Source organism: Cornus florida, unplaced genomic scaffold (assembly GCF_030987335.1).
Source record: "Cornus florida cultivar Cherokee Brave unplaced genomic scaffold, ASM3098733v1 CherokeeBrave_3.0.0_Hap2_Chr10, whole genome shotgun sequence".
Classification (NCBI taxonomy): domain Eukaryota; kingdom Viridiplantae; phylum Streptophyta; class Magnoliopsida; order Cornales; family Cornaceae; genus Cornus; species Cornus florida.
Genome location: NW_026775580.1, coordinates 59,007,353 through 59,024,184, shown reverse-complemented (window position 1 = coordinate 59,024,184; position 16,832 = coordinate 59,007,353). Strand labels below are relative to the sequence as shown.

The 16,832-nt window shown below is 38.5% G+C and overlaps 1 protein-coding gene across 5 annotated transcripts in view; it reads left to right on the top strand.

Moving 5' to 3' along the window:
* LOC132279629 (BEACH domain-containing protein B) overlaps positions 1-16,832 on the top strand; it is a 146,646-nt gene that overhangs the window by 15,388 nt on the left and 114,426 nt on the right. For all 5 annotated transcript variants that reach the window (XM_059781656.1, XM_059781655.1, XM_059781653.1 and 2 more), the window contains exons 5-7: positions 2,810-2,986; positions 6,521-6,847; positions 8,648-8,870. In XM_059781656.1, coding sequence (XP_059637639.1) covers positions 2,810-2,986; positions 6,521-6,847; positions 8,648-8,870 — 727 coding nt within the window. The remainder of the gene's footprint in view (positions 1-2,809; positions 2,987-6,520; positions 6,848-8,647; positions 8,871-16,832) is intronic.

Below are 16,832 nucleotides of genomic sequence, written 5' to 3'. Positions count from 1 at the left end.
CGGAGGTGAGACTTCTTAGCTGCGTTGGGGCTTGGAAATTTATTCGGAAGGGTGGGATGAATTCTCCAAACATACTAGATTTCGAGTTAGAGATGGAAGAAATATACTCCTTTGGGATGATGTTCGGTGTGGTGACCTTTCTCTTGCTGTCACTTTTCCTAGACTTTTCCGGATTGCTATAGATAGACATGCCTTGGTAGATTGGTATGGGATGTGCGCTTTTCTAGACATTTTCAGGATAGGGAGATTGAGGATGCAATTGGTTTTTTGGAGTTGCTTTATAGTCAGGAGATTGTAGAAGACATTTATGATTTTTGGGTGTGGACTCCCTCCTCACATGGTTGCTTCGAAGTCAGGTCTTCCTAGAGGTGTCTTTCGGACGACCCACGGCCACCCTTCCCTTGGAAGGCTATTTGGTGCTCGAAGGCTGCTCCCAAAGTGGTTTTTTTTTTGCTTGGACATCCATTTTGGGGAAGATCTTGACTCAGGATAACCTCAGAAGGAGAGGACAGATTGTGGTTAATGATTCAATTGGTGCTGCATGTGTTAGAATGATGAGGAAATGGTTGATCATCTACTTTTGCATTGTTCGTGGCTCAAGATTGCTGGACTTTGTTGTGTCTTCCAGAGGCTTGGTTGGGGAGAGGTTGTATAGTGGGGGCCCAACCTCGTGACTTTAGGAGGGGTACACCTTTGTGCGTCTAGTGGTGTATTTGGCGTTGAAAGAAATAGAAGATCCTTCGAAGGAAAGGAGAATCCTATTGGGTCGTTGAAATACTCTATTCTATATTTCTATGTACCCTTTTTTGTTGGGTTCTAGGGAGAAATTGTAAATCCTTGGAGGAACTTGTTGACTCTTTGGGCTCCTTGAGGCTCTAAAGGCCTTATTTGGTCTTGTGAAGCTTTTGAGGGATACGCTCTCCTTTTGAACGCTTTTAATTCAATACTTAATAATAATAAAAAAGTATCCCTTGCCATCCCAAAAAGGGGAGGTGCGTGGTTCAAGTCCTGGTTGGGAACTTTTTTCCTTGACCATATCTTTCAAATTTTTTCCTTCATGTCACTGACTCCTTACAACTCCATAACATCTTTGAATTGTTTGGGATTATTTGATGCATGGTCAGCTTTCTTCAACTGCTGTATTATGGTCTTCACTTTTAAAAGTGCATTTTGTGGGTTCCTTCCACCCATGGTAGATTTGGTGTTCGGTCTATGTTCCTTTGTTTGTCCAATTTCATTAATCATGATTTCCCATGGAAGATTGTTTGGCGTTCTAAGGCTCCACTTAGAGTCGCTTTCTTTGTTTGGACTGTCGTTTGGGGCAAGATTTTGATGTTGGACAATTTGAGGACGAGAGGCAACACTATTGTTAATTGGTGGTCTATGCAAAATAGATGGCGAGTCTGTGGATCACACATTCTTATGCACTGTCCTGTGGTGTATGATTGTTGGAACCTCATCTTCGGCATTTTTGGCATACATTGGGTAATGCCCCAATCCTCCATAGGATTGGTTAACGCATGGAGAAGATGCCCAGTGAAAAGCCACGCTCGTGACTATTGGAGGTTAGTCCCACACTGTGTTTGGTGGTGTAAATGGAGAGAGAAATAGCAGAAGTTTTGAAGTAAAGGAAACGTTTGTGGCGACTTTGAAAATGCATATTCTTCGTTCTATTTTTTTGTTATGTGAAAGGAAGCGATTGCTCCTCGACTGTTGATTTAGTTGATCTTTTGGACTCTATTGGTCCTTAGGTTCAACCTTCGTGTTTTGTATTAGGGATGCGTTCTCCTTTTGAACGCTTTTTTAATCGAATTTTACTTATCAAAAATAAAAAAAAAAGTGTTCTGTAGAGGTCCTTTATTCCATTTTAGTTTATTATATGTTTTACACAATTTTTTTTCTTTTTCTTTTTTACTTTTCATCATATTTCTGCAAAAATTTACATTCTGTGCATCTTTACTTTGAATAGTTAAAACGAATTATTTTCACTTTTCTTTTTATTTATTTTTTCCAGAATTTCAAGCCAAAGCTGTTGTAGTACAGTGGAAAGTGTTAGTGTAGCATCTAATAGAGGAATATGATTAAGGATTTGTGATGTAGTGGCCCGGATTTTGTTTTGGCATTGGTCAAAACTTTGACCAGTTTTTCTCTTGCGAGTCTTGGACCCTGTTTAGGACTCTCTTGCAGCCCAGTATATAAGGGCTTTTAGGGTTTGGAGTGGGATATGAGAGAACACTGAAACTGCTAGAAAGAGAGAGAGAGAGAGAGAGAGCTAGGATTTGGGGGGCTGAAACTTGTAACCTCTTGATTTTGGCATAGGGAATTCTTTTGCTGGAGTGTGGATGTAGGCTTTACGCTGAACCACGTAAATCTTTGTGTTCTTTGTGTGTGGCATGTTTACTTTTCTGCTTGATTCTTGATTTGTTCTAGCATTTGTCGGAACAGGATTCAATTGTATATCACAGAAATTCTCATCAAAAGTTAACAAAATAAAATACTTAAAATAGTAATTGATGCATGTGGAGTTGGGTTTAATTCTTAAGTTCTAAATTGCACCCCCTCCCACTTCCACTCCCCTGCTCCTCTTAGCAAATCTCAATTTGAGTGTAACAAATCAGTGGAAACTTGATTACCACCTCATGTCTCAAGGAAAGAATTCAATAACCTCCTAAAACTCGTTGAATGTGGAAACTTGGCACTTTTCTTACAATGCATTCATGTTTTCCATATTGGTCGATTTTGACTTTTGGAAGTTGTTAAAACTTTAAATATGTATTCTAATTCTACTTTGTCTTCCTGTTAATTTTAGTAAACACTGGCGGAGCGCAATCAAGAACAGATCAATTAGGGACTTCTATGAACTTGACTATCACTTCAGAGGGGTTACCTGTCTTGGATGCTTTGACTATTGTGACTCGGTCAATGCATAATTGCAGAGTTTTTGGATACTATGGGGGGATTCAAAAACTTACAGCACTAATGAAAGGTATATCTATAATTTTCTGCTCATATAATTTGTTTCTACTTCCATCTGACTTATTTTAGACATTTATTCATGGTGCTTTAGTTCCATTGTTGTACGTGATTGGGTTTGGGTTAGGGAGTTGAAGATGGAACTTCCCGTGACATTAAATTTATCAATTCACAGCTGTTTATGATGATCTTGTTTTTCTGTCAGTTTTCAAATTATATGTCATAAATGCTAGAGTAGTTGAGATATCTTTCTCAGTTTCATTTTCCATTTTGTTGGTTTTGCATGGTATCCTGTCTGGGAGGGAGGGAGTAATGGAAGGTAGGAGATGAAGGTGGTTTTTATGACAGCCTTTATTTGTTCTTCACTTTTTGATGATACTTCAATTTATATATATTTACATAATCTTTACACTTTTTATTTGTGTGCGTGGGTTTTTGGTTGTTGGGGAGGGGGTAGGTGCTGCTGCAATAGAATAAATGGGGATTAGCTTGTTTTTTTGAACATCCTCATGGATTTCTTTCATGCTGCATTCATCCTTACCTATATACATATTAACAACCATCTACTCTAAAAGGTTAAGCTGTTAGAGAGGGTGCAACTTTAATATTTAAAATTTTTAACACGGCTGCTCACGCGTAGCCTTCTTTTGGTCCAAAACGTATTTCATTTTTAATTATCAAGGTGAAGGTGAGGTTTGGAATCAGGACCTTGTCTACTCTTCTACCATGTCAACAACCATCTACTCTAAAAGCTTAAGATGTTAGAGAGGATATAATTTTAATATTTAAATCATCTAACAACATACACATATACAAGAAATTGCATGCTTGTCTAGCAGAAGTTAGTATTATATTTGTGCTGTTCATATGCCTATGCCTAGAAGCACATGTGTTTTATTATTTATTATTCTAGGATTTACTTAAAGTGTGTGATATTTGACATTTATTTTATATATCTAGAGGGATTAACTATAATTTTTTAGGCTAAAAGGACAAGGTTCTTCTACTTGCTTAGCTGGCAATTCCAAAGCAGTTATGACACCTAAGTTCTGATTCATAAGGAAAGATTAAATGTAAACATGTATTTTGTGGTGAGAACACTTGGATTTTCGGGATGAATTTGTCTATAATCACTTATTTAGGAGTTGTTTATCGCTTAAAATTTGTGAAGGCCAAACAAATCTTAGGGTTTGCAGATGGAAGCAACTGGAGTAGATGAGGACTAACAGCTATAAGTTGTTTTGTTTCCAGAAAGTGGCTTGCTGTGACTCCTGGACAGCAATGGGAATAACTAAAATAAGAACTATTTAAAAAAGATTGCTGAAAAGGAACTTGATGAACAGTAAACAATTTTCATTAATTAAGCTCTTCAATTCAATCTCCGTTCACTCTGGTCTTGTTTGGCACTAATCAGTTAGCCTCTTTAAATTCAACCTCTGTTTGTTCCAATCTTATTAGCTACTATAGTAACTATACAGCTTTATATAATGTGAAAACTTGATAGCCGAGGAAAAAACCTTTTGTGGACCAATCGTATTTGTTCCAATCTTCTTCTTCTATCCTCAACCCCCCGAAAGGAAATTCTTCTGTAAAGAAGTGTCACCATTTTAATAATGGAGTATAACTCAAATTTTAAATTAGAAATTTTTATAGATCTATGGAGGAAATTATTGTTTTCTTGGCCTCTCTGAAGGTCTAAGGCGCCCTGTGGCCCTTTTGTTTCTTTGGGCTTCGCTCCCCCTTTGAGCGTTTTTAATAAAATCTTACTTATCAAAAAAAAAAAAAAAATTAATTCCCTTGATACATCTGATGTAAACAAGAATTAAAAATCCCAACCAGACTACAACCGAAAGACCACTAACCTAGGTACTAGACAATCCTAATCTTTAATGTCATGATAATAGCCTCACATAGATTGTCATCATTCAAGTGGACCGGATCGAGTTGACGATCTTTTAGCATTATATTCATTTACTGAATAAGACAATAAGTTGGCTTCAAAACCTAGTGGTGGGATTTGATTGCTAAAACTTCTTTTTAGTGTTTTAATTCTCAAGACAGACTTCATATATCGATATGAGATTTTCACTTTTTCCCTTTAAAGAATTAAGGAAATATTTGAAACATTGATAGACCAGGAGATTTATAACAAGATCTATGAAGTAATATGTTAGATGCTACTAAAAACAATATATGTTAGATCTAGGTGAAAAGCAGGAAAAGAAGCAAACAAAAACAGAAAAACTATAATCTTAAAAATTATTTGCAAGGTTGGAATGCTTTTTATCAAATATTTGCAACTAATCTTATGTTCTTCTAATCTTATAATTAAGTTGTTTGATGTGCTTGAGGTTTGTTCAATGGCTGAGAATGAACAGAGATGCGAAAAATTGGGAAAAGGGCATGTTTCTATAGTTGGGTAGCAAAACTGAACTCTTGCGGCCATTTTGTGGCTGAGTCTGGCTATGTTGTGGCCATCGTGGTCAAGTCTTGCTAAGACGGATGTGAAACCTTGTGTCACCAAGATCTCGGCTTGACTTGGTGTTTACCCTGCTCGAGTCTGATATGAGTCGGATCAGACTGAGTTTCAAAGCTTTGCTGGTAGATGGATGTGGTGTTGGAAAAATGCCGTGAGTGATTACGAATTTTCTTGTGGAGCGCATTGTCACGCTTGTCCCACATTCCAGATGGGAAGGGTCTTGGGCAATGGGCGTATGGGGGCGGGTTTTAGCACTACCTAATAGCTTAAGCTTTTGGGTCAGATTGCAAGTGTCAGGCTCATGACAAATGGTATCAGCGTTGGCCCAATCCTTGATCCAGTGTCACGCCATGCGCCCACAAGGAGGTGTCCAGGTCGTTACTGGTCCCCCGCAGTTAGGGTGGATGGGTAGGCAGGGGGGACCAAGCGCAAGAAGGGTGTTGCGGGTTTGGGTGGGGGAGAATGTCATGGGTTCTTGTCCCGCATCGGATCTGGGTGGGGAGGGTCTTGGGCATTATAAGCATGTTAGCTTCACCTAATAGCTTAAGCTTTTGGGTCAGATCCCAAGCGCCCACCATGACAGCATGCTAACTTAAGTTACTAGTACTTTTGAGGAGAGCTCAGTCATGGATGTTGACAATGGCAGTTTCTAATTTTTACCCAACAATAATGGTACTTTAACATTTAAGATACTGCACCTATTACTTATGAAGTTGTCATTCCTTTTCTTTAGCTATGGTGTAGTTACTCGTAGTAATGTGATTGATTGCTTTATGCAGACTGCACCCCATCTTTTTATGTATTTTAAAAACCTTTTAGGGGAACCGTAGTTTATTTTACAATCTTTTCTTTGTTTAGCTTAATTTTTACCTTTGTAACTGTATTGAATGGTTGTGTAAATTGTATTAGCACACATTTTCCCTTGTTGTATTTCATTTTCATGCACTTCTATCCCTGCACTTCTCCCCCTAATTAGCTGGCACAAATGCAAGGTTTGGTAATAAATTTTTGAAAGATTTATTAATTTGAAATTTTTTATTTTTATATCACGAATTTTGTTTATTTCAGCTGCTGTTATCCAACTCAAAACAATTACCGGGGCTCTTTCTGCTGATGAAGGTTTATCAAATTTTATTGTAGAGAAGACTGCAATTTTGCAAAAGATACTTCTACATGTGGTGTCAATAATTTGCAGCTTCACTGATTTAAGTTCAAATATATATGGAAAGGCTCATTTGTACAGCAATGGTTTAAAATTTTCTGTTCCAAAAGGTGGCACAACTTCAAATGATTCTTCTATTAGTTCAGATGCTTCCTTTTCTGAAGCAAGGCTATCTTGGCATCTGAAAGCGGTCGTGTCGGTGATGGAGGCTGGTGGCCTTAATTGGTTAGTAGGTAAGGCATTTTCAGTTTTTGTTAGTCTGGTATTGACTTGTTAATTTTGTACTAGTCACATCAGAAATTTTTTAATGTATAGTGGCTGGGATAGTCATGGATATGACCATTAGTGTGCCTGTTAGGTAAGATTATCATGGCATCAGTTTTGAGGTGTGTATTGGATAAGATATTTCATCTTCACGGTAGAATGTTTGACTGTTAAAATATGATATGTATGCTATATGTTCTTTTCTCATTGGGTTCCGTTCAGTCACTAATAACGTCTGATTCAACTATGACATGGGCCTGCTAACTGCTAAGCCTGATGCACTGTTGCACTCCTTTTAGAATCACAATTTCATCTTGAATCTAAGCCTATACAACTGCTGAAACTGGAATTTCCCCTGCAAGTAGCATTGGAAAGGTACATAGTGGTTTTAACATTAGAATACCAGATATGGCACATTCCCCAGTTCTGGTCCCACTACAGCAACATCCTGGGGAGGAAGGTCTTGAGACAGGCCTAACTTTTGATATTTAATAAAATTGTCTGCTTTAAGGCTCGAACTCGTACCAATGGCATGGATGTTCAAGCATTAAACAGCTGAACCAGGCAACGGCCTTCACTAGAATACTAGATATCTAATAAATTAACAGATTTCTCTCTCATGTTTGATGTTGTGAACATAAAAAATTTACAGTTCACCACAATGTACAGAATTTCTCTTGATTATTCTTCATATTGACTTTCATGTTTAATATTTGTGGAACTTTTCTCTTAATTACTTCAAAAGTCATCGATATCTTTATAAATAAAAGAAAAATTCTGATTTTAATATTTTGTTATGTCTTTTCTCCAATGTTTTTTTCAATCCATTGTGTTGCATTGGTGGTGTTGCGTGATTGGAATATATAATTTTATTTTTGTTGATACTTTGTTTTTGGATGATCTCTTTTATGCTCTCTTTTCAGATATTATGCTTTTCTCCTTTTCGAAGCCTTTTTGTCCTCTGTGCTGCTGTTTCTGTTAAGAAATGGTTGTGCATAAAAAAATCACTAGAGTAATTGCATAGTGTGGCAGAAGAAGGAAGAGGTATAAAAGAAAAAGAAAGAGAGCCGTCATCCATGGGCCAAGTGATGAGGAATTTGATAGGGTTGAGTTATAAGTGTAATGCTTTAATTTCCTTAGACTAAGACAACTATTGTTTGTAGGCCAAGGGTTGTGAAAATGTTGGATGTTTGAGTAAAAAATGGAATGCTTCAACTCCCCAAGACTAAAATGGGCCAGATGCTTTGGAAATGGACTGTCATTAGTTGGATTTGCATATTTTTCTCTATGTTCCAAATTTTTTTTTTTTTTTTTCTTAAGGAAAGTTTGTTTCTCCGCCCACTCTGTAAAGAAGCTTTCATGAGCACAAAAAATATGCTGATCTGTCCTTATGTTTTGTGCACCTGTGACAGATTGAACAAAGTAATGATACTGAATTTCTTCCTTGCTTTGTAACTTTATTTGTTTGGCTACCATAAATTCTTAATGAAATTTAGGAACGCAAACTTTGGCTTATATAAAATTGCAAGTATCTGATATGTCCATGGTTGATATTACTCCGAGGGGAAAATTTTTACAGCTGGCCTTAGAGTAGGTGTATCATAGAAGAGAGTTGAGTCAAGTTAAGTTTAATCTTTTATAGCATATAGGTTAATTTTGCATCCTACTACTTTTTTTTTTTTTTTGATAAGTGCATCCTACTACTTCTTTTATATCATGTTTTGTCTTTCAATTCATTCTTTTGTCCAAACAATTTGATTATGTTTCAGAGCTATTGCGCGTCACAAGAAGGTTGAGCATGAAAGAACAATGGCCAGATATATCACTTCTGTATTTGACTTTGAGAACTCTTAGATCAGCATTACTTGACAATCCACGTGGTCAAAATCATTTTAGAAGCATTGGAGGACTTGAAGTTCTGCTAGATGGACTAAGACTTCCATCAAATCATTCTTTGAGATCAAAGAATTCCTCTTATTCCAATAAAGAAAGGTAATTTATTAAAGTGGATTTAGGCCTTTGTCTTTGTTTCTTATTGTTAGATACTATTACATTACACACATCTTTTCTCTTATATATTAAGATGAGCAAAAGTACACAAATACCCTGACTATTACACTAATAGCCTCTTAACACTTATATTTACCCTCTTTTTTCATTCACATTGATCATAAAGCTTGCCAAGCATATATCAAGAGCATGCAATTTTACCAGTTGAGCATTTTAATTGAATAACAAACATTATTGTATTCTCTACATTTTTTCGGAGGAATACGAATGACAAAATCTAAGGCTTGGCTTGGATCTAGTAAAGAACTGGGAAAGGAAAGAAAACAGCTTCCTTTTTACAGCATTTTTGTAGCATTCTCCTCTCCATTTTCTTGCTCTTTCCACCATTTAAATGAAGAGTAAGAGAAACAGATCAAACTAATGCTGCGGAGTATTTTCTGATCAAGCTGAAATTTCTCTTTAAAATTTATATTCACTTTTTTTCATGGTGTTTCTCTTTTAGGTTATTAAGTTGGTCAAGCATGTTAGTGGCATATTTTTCTTTTTCGTCGTTGATTAATTTTCTTACCCCATAATCTTTAGATTTGGGAGTAGTCTGCTTAGATATACGTTACCTGGAATCGATCTTTGTGGTACTTGAAATGTGAGCACACCCGAGAGGGTATGTGGTGCATTGTTTACCACAAACCGTGGTGTGACCAGTGGTTAGGCTTGTATAGCTAAATGGATTGCCATGTACAACTTAGAATGGGATGAGGTATTTCATTATTATTATTTTTCTTCTCAGTAAGTTTAATGAGAGATGATATGTGAAAATTTTCTTTGAACTGCATTAGTTTTGTGTTGAATTTCAATAGCATGTTGATTTCTATGAACTAGGTAAGGGCATAATGCTACTTAACTACTATTTGCACTGTGCTCTTGATTTCTTATGGCCTTTGCCTCTTTGTCCCAAACTTTTGTACTTCATGTCATATTATATTTTTGTTGTTATTTATTAATTTTGCCTTGAAAGAAGTGAAACATGGGGGAACAATAAAGAGAGTTTTTGGTTTGCAAAACTTCCATATTTTGGATCATGCTAATTGCATCACAAATTGATGAGGTTATAGCTGATTCTAGTACCACTGTGTTTGGTGCAGGCTAAGTTATTTAGTGGTTTTCAGTTGCTTCTGTAAATGATACTTTCTCTTTGTTTGTCTAAACCCTATCAACTTTCTCATATAGTGAACATGTAAAAGGCCACGCCAATCCCACTTTTGATATAATTATTGATTCGTCACTGAAAGATGGTTTAGAAAAGATTGTCACATGGATATTTGATCCGAATGGAACCTGTTTAGGGGTATTTTCTGCTTACATTCTATTTTCCTGTTTGACTAGAGACAGAAACTACTTGTAATACTATTATTTGTTTTCTAGTTATTATGTCACCAAATAAGAATTAAATAGATATAGACCGGCTTTGTGGATGCTCAAAACTGGGAGGGCATTACACAAGGCATTCTAGCGTTATGTCAAGTGGCTGTCTTTGTGAGTGTTTTGGTGGGCATTTTTATCTTGTTTTTGAAATAATTGATTACCCCCTTAGTTTGTAACTGTATAAATAATTATTCATGACACAACCTTTAAGAGGTTTTAATAAGAGTTAAATCAGAAGGGATCAGAGAGATCTACTGGTGGGAGATGGTCCGTGTTCTCGGATTTCATTAGTGGCCATCGTCTTTTTGACTTAATGTTGGAGGGCACGGTCTTCACTTGGTCTAGCAGCACGGTTCACGCACTCTCTCCTGACTGGACAGATTCTTGGTTTTTGGGGATTGGGAGGAGAAATTTCCGGATGTTGTTCAGGCGGCTTTGGCTAGGCTGACCTTTGACCACATCCTGTTGGTCCTAGATTGTGAGGGCTTGAGACCTCGTAGCACCCCGTTTAGATTTGAGAACATGTGGCTTAGAGTGGAGTACTTTCATGGGAGAGTGTGGTCTTGGTGGGAGGAGGCTACTGTGGTAGGCACTGAGAATTTTGTTTTGGCTGGGAAGCTTCGTCTTTTGAAGTCCGAGCTGAAATAAGGAGGTGTTCGGAAACCTGGTGTGGAGGAAGAACATGGCTCTCGTGAATGTTGCTGAGATTGATCGGTTGCAAGGGGCGGGTGTTACTGTGGAGTTTCAGTGCATTCGGAGATCAGATTGCGAGGTGGAGATTGCTATTATGGAGGAGATTTCGTGGCGTCAGAAATCCCGGGCTTTGTGGTGTCAGAAATTCTTTCATAGGCTTGCAAACGCCCACCAGAGGGGCAACCATATTGGACGGATTGGCGTGGATGGGGTGGATTGTGACATTGTGTAGGGAGGGGGAGGTGTGCAGGGGATTGTTTTCTACTATCAAAGGCTCTACTCTGAGACTTATGGTTGGAGACCCAGGCGTGGTGGTCTTCACTTTGACTCAATTCCAGCGTTGGATAGGTATGAGCTTGAGATTCCTTTTACCGAGGAGGAAGTGTTGAAGGCGTTGACGAGCTGTAATGGTGACAAAGCCCTAGGTCCGAATGAATTTACCATGAGATTTTTGATGGAGGGCTGGGATGTGGTTTGGAGTGAGGTGATGGGCACTTTTGAGGAGTTCCATTCTCATGGTCGGTTTGAGAAGTCGCTGAACGCATCTTTCATTGCCCTCATTCCTAAGAAGGGTGGAGCTTCCAAGGACTTTAGACCAATAAGTCTTGTGTGGTGCATTTCTAAGTTTATTGCTAAAGTCTTCGCTCTGAGATTGAGGAGGCTGTTGGATGGTGTCATTTTAGAATCTCAAAACGCTTTCGTTGGTGGTCAGCAGATAGTGGATTCAGCTCTCATTGCTAGCGAGTGTGTGGATTACAGGGTGAGCAGTGGTGTTCTTGGAGTTCTGTGTAAGCTCGATATCGAGAAAGCTTATGATCATGTTAGAGGCTAGGAGTCGAAGAGAGTTTGGAGGAGATGGATTTAGGTTTGTATTTCCTCCATCAGATTTTCCGTTCTCGTGAATGGGTCCCCTACCATTTTTTGGGGAGCTCTCGGGGCTTGAGACAGGGTTTCTGTTGACTTTAATGCTATGTTTGGTTGGAGGGAAGGATTGAGGGGGGATGGATGAGAGGAGGGATGGATAAATATTTTCGTGTTTGGTTGGAGAGAAGGGAAGAAAGGGAGGAAATAAGGAGGGATGCTTCATCCCTCCTTCCTATAAAGGAAGGCATAACTACCTATAAATTTATAATTTACAATTTTAACCTTTTCAAAAATTTTGAAATAAATATATACCTTTTATAATTTTATATAAAAGGGTTTATTGGTAAAAATAATATAAGAACTCTCCTTCCCTTCCTTCCAACCAAATAAGAAAAAAGTATCACTCCATTCATCTTTTCTACTATCCATTCCATTCAACTAAACATAAAATGGGAAAGAAACCATCCCTTTCCTAGGGATATCTCATCCATCCCTCCCCTATCTCTTCCATCCATTTTTCCATCCGTCCAACCAAACGAAGCATAAGAGATAGTCAAATCAAGAGTAAAGTATAAGAATAAGAAGAAGAAGAAGAAGAAAATAAAGAGAAGAAAGAGGATGAGAGGAAAAGAGATAGAGATGGGGAAAGAGAGATAGAATGAAAGAGTACTTTCATCCTTCCACCACATTCTATTTATACTAACAAGTTTTAAAAATTACACATAAGCCCCAACATTATATAAATAATAACAAATAAGCCCCTGACAACACTCCCCCTCAAGCTTGTGCAAAGATATCTTTCATGCCTAGCTTAACTAACATATTTTGCAAGTAAGTCTTCTTCACACCCTTAGTTAAAACATCAGTAACCTAATGCTGTGTGTAGACGTATAGAGTACAAATCAGCCCAAGACGAAGCTTTTCCTTGATGAAGTGTCGATCGACTTCAATGTGCTTTGTCCTGTCATGTTGATTTGGATTTTGGGCAATGTTAATAGCAACATTTTGTCACAATACAATTTCATTGACTCACGAACAAGATAACCTAACTCACCCAACATCATTCGTATCCATAACAACTCACAAATTTCATGTGCCACGAATCTGAACTCACCGTCTGCACTAGATCTTGCTACTACGGATTGTTTCTTGCTTCGCTATGAAACAACATTACCTCCAACAAATGTGCAATATCTTGATGTAGATCGTTGATCTGTCACGGACCCTGCCCAATCAATATCAGTATAGGCTTCGACATGCAAGTGGCAATGATGGCCAAACAATATCCCCTTACCAGTTGAACCCTTGAGGTAGTGAAGAACATGATGAATTGCCTCAAGGTGAGTTGTACGTGGAGCGTTCATAAACTGACTAATCACACTAACAGCGCAGGCAATATTTGGGCGCGTGAGAGATAGGTAAATCAGTCTCCCAACCAATCGCTGAAATCTTGCCACATCATCTAATGGGTCTCCATCTACATCATTCGGCTTATGGTTCTGCTCAATGGGAATATTAATAGGTCTTGCTCCAAGCCTACCTATTTCAACCAACAAATCTAACACATACTTCTATTGAGAAATGAACACCGCTTTCTTTGATCTGCACACCAGGATGCCAAGAAAGTATCTCAATGATCCAAGGTCTTTAACCTCGAACTTTGTCCCCAAGAATGACTTCATTCGATGAATCTCTTTTGGATCATTTCCAGTAATAACAATATCATCAACATATACAATAAGGGCAGTGGTGCAGCCCTAGTGCTTCTTAATGAAGAGAGTATGATTTGCCTGACTGTGCTTATCCTACTCTTTTCAGATCAGTGCTGAATCTCTCAAACCAAGTACGTGGCGACTGCTTTAACCCATACAAGGCTTTATTTGGCTTGCACACTAAATTCTGACCATTGGCAAACTTAAACCCGGGTGACATAGTCATATACACCTCTTCCTCCAAGTCACCATGAAAGAAAGCATTATTTACATCCAGCTGATGTAAATGCCAATTGAAATTATCTGCCAAAGAAAGGACACGTATAGAGTTCATCTTGGTAACCGGAGCAAATGTTTCCAGATAATCAATCCTATTGGTCTAAGTGAAGCCCTTTGCAAATAACTAGACTTTATATCTCTCAATTGTTCCATCTGCATGATACTTTATTGTATGGACCCATTTGCAGCCTATTGGTTTCTTACCCTTAGGTAATGGAACAATATCCCAAGTACCATTCTTCTCAAGGGCCTTCATCTCTTCAAGCATGGCTTCCTTCCATGGAGTTTGATTGAGAGCATCTGAAATGCTAGAAGGAACGGATACAAAGGAGATACACGAAGTGAAAGCACGATACGCTGGAGATAAGGCATCATAGGATACAAACTGAGATATGGGATGTTTTGTAAAACTACGAACACCCTTAGGATAGGCAATAGGGACATCAAGATCAATATGAATGCTATTAGGAAAATAATCAGGAGTATCAATATCAACTGAGGAATTACCTGGATAGAGGGAGACTTCTTGGTCCTGGGGTGAGTCAATGATTTGTTTTGCCCTCCTAGTGTAGACAATTGGTTGCTTTCCTGCTATAAATCTTTAGTGTTAAGAGGACTAGACATAGGCACCTCAGTAAGAAGTTTCCCTTGAATGGGAACATGCAAAGGAAGGGGGCATTCCCTTCGAATGGACGACGGATTTTCTACCTGTATAGTAGTCTCCCCCTGTAGAGAATCCCGAGCAGTGGAAAAAAAAAAGGAATAGACTCAAAGAATGTAGCATCCATGGAGACAAAGCGACGGTGAGTTGTAGGGTTATAACACCGATACCCTTTTTGAGTGGCGGAGTATCCAAGAACGACACATCGGATTGCCTTAGGGTCCATTTTGTCCTTGTGATGGTGAATATGAACATAACAAACACAACCAAACACTTTCGGAGGACAATAAACAAGGCAGTGTGATGGTGTAAGACATAGAAGGGGGATTGATAGCCAAGAACCTTAGAAGGCATGCGATTGATAAGGTATGTAGGTGTTAAGGTTGCGTCAACTCAATAACTTTTAGGTACTCCTATCCCAATTAGAAGAGAACAGGTCACCTCCGTAATATGAAGGTGTTTTCTTTCGGCTACACCGTTCTGTTTTGGCATATCAGCACAGGAGGTTTGATGGACAATCCTATTATCAACAAAAAAAGAGGCAAGACCACCATACATAAACTCTCCTCCATTATTAGATTGAAAGATCTTGAGGGGACAACCAAACTGATTACATATCATCTTATGAAAGGTTTTAAAAATGGAATGCACTTTATCTTTGGTTTTCATAAGATAAAGCCAAGTATATCGACTAAAGTCATCAAGAAATACAACAAAGTAACGAAAACCATGTAACAAAGTAGTAGATTCAGGGCCCCACACATCAGAATGAACAAGCTGCAAAGGAGCTATACTTTTATTAATACTAGTAGGATAAGAAACACGACATTGTTTAGCAAGAACGCATGTTTCACAATTTAACTCAAAAGATTCAATAGAAGCAAAGAAGCAATCTGGGGAAGCACATGCTTCAAAACAGATCTAGTCTATTATGCCATCGCATTAACAGATCTTTATTGACATTACTATCCCTAACACTAGATTGATTTGCAACATAATAAGAAGTTGGCCTTGCGTTCAACAAATACAAACCATTGCCCTCATATCCACTTCCAATTGTCTTCCCCGTGTCCAAGTCCCGAAACACACAGGGAGATGGAAAAAAGGATACACTACAATTTAAGCCTTTTGTAATGTGAGTGTCAGAAAGGGGGTTATTGGTAAACTTTGGGACATGAAGTACAGAGGATGAGGTTAGATTAGGAGAGGCAAAAATAGTGCCCTTCCTCGCAATGGAGGTGAATGTGCTATCAGCCACTCTAACCTTATCCTTACTAGAACATAAAATGTATGAAGAAAAATACCATACCAGTCATGTGATCATTGTCTCCTGAATCAATGATCCAGGATGGCCCACCAGATAATGTGGAAACCTGATGTGCCGAATGAGAGGTACCTGTCTGAGTGAAGTTAGGCATTTTGATTTATCAAAAAAAAAAAAAAAATAGAGCCATTTTGAGCTTGTAGATGTCGAAGAGCATCAAGTTCATCCCAGACGAAGAACTCGGTGGCCCTGAGGAGGCATGACCAGTAGAAGCAGTCTCACGCTTTGCAGTATGTGCCGTAGATAACCCCTAAATGGACCAGGCCTTGGCCTAGCATTCGCATGAGTAGGAGCTGGAGTAGGGCAACCGTGTAGATTCTAACATGTTTCCCTAGTGTGGCGCATACGCCCACAATGATCACACCTCAACTTGCTCTCGTCATCCTGCTTCCCTCCTATTGAAGGATTGGGTTTGTTCCATTGTTTTGTGGCAAGAGCAGACCTCTCAGACAATGGTACTTCTAGCTCAGGCTTAGGCTTAGTGTATGCAGGTGTAGACCTAGTCTTCATTCTACTCTCCTCAACCTGGATATATGAAAACACATCTCTAACAGAAGTAGGGGCTAGATACCTGCCTAACACTTGTACCTTTGCATGCTCGTATCTTGGATGTAGACCACCCAAGAACTTGTACTTCTAGCTCAGGCTTAGGCTTAGGCTTAGTGTATGCAGGTGTAGACATAATCTTCATTCTACTCTCCTCAACCTGGATATATGAAAACACATCTCTAACAGAAGTAGGGGCTGGATACCTTCCTAACACTTGTACCTTTGCATGCTTGTATCTTGGATGCAGACCACCCAAGAACTTATAGATTCGATTTCTTTCTACCATAGCACGAAATGCTTTAACATCAGCTGCACACATAGGTATGTAGTCTTGGTAGTGATCTAACTCATCCCATTTACCACGAGAGTGTGGTAATATGTAGCAAAAGTTTGGTCTTCCTCCTTGAATATTGAAATATGTTGTTGGAGTTCATACAGTT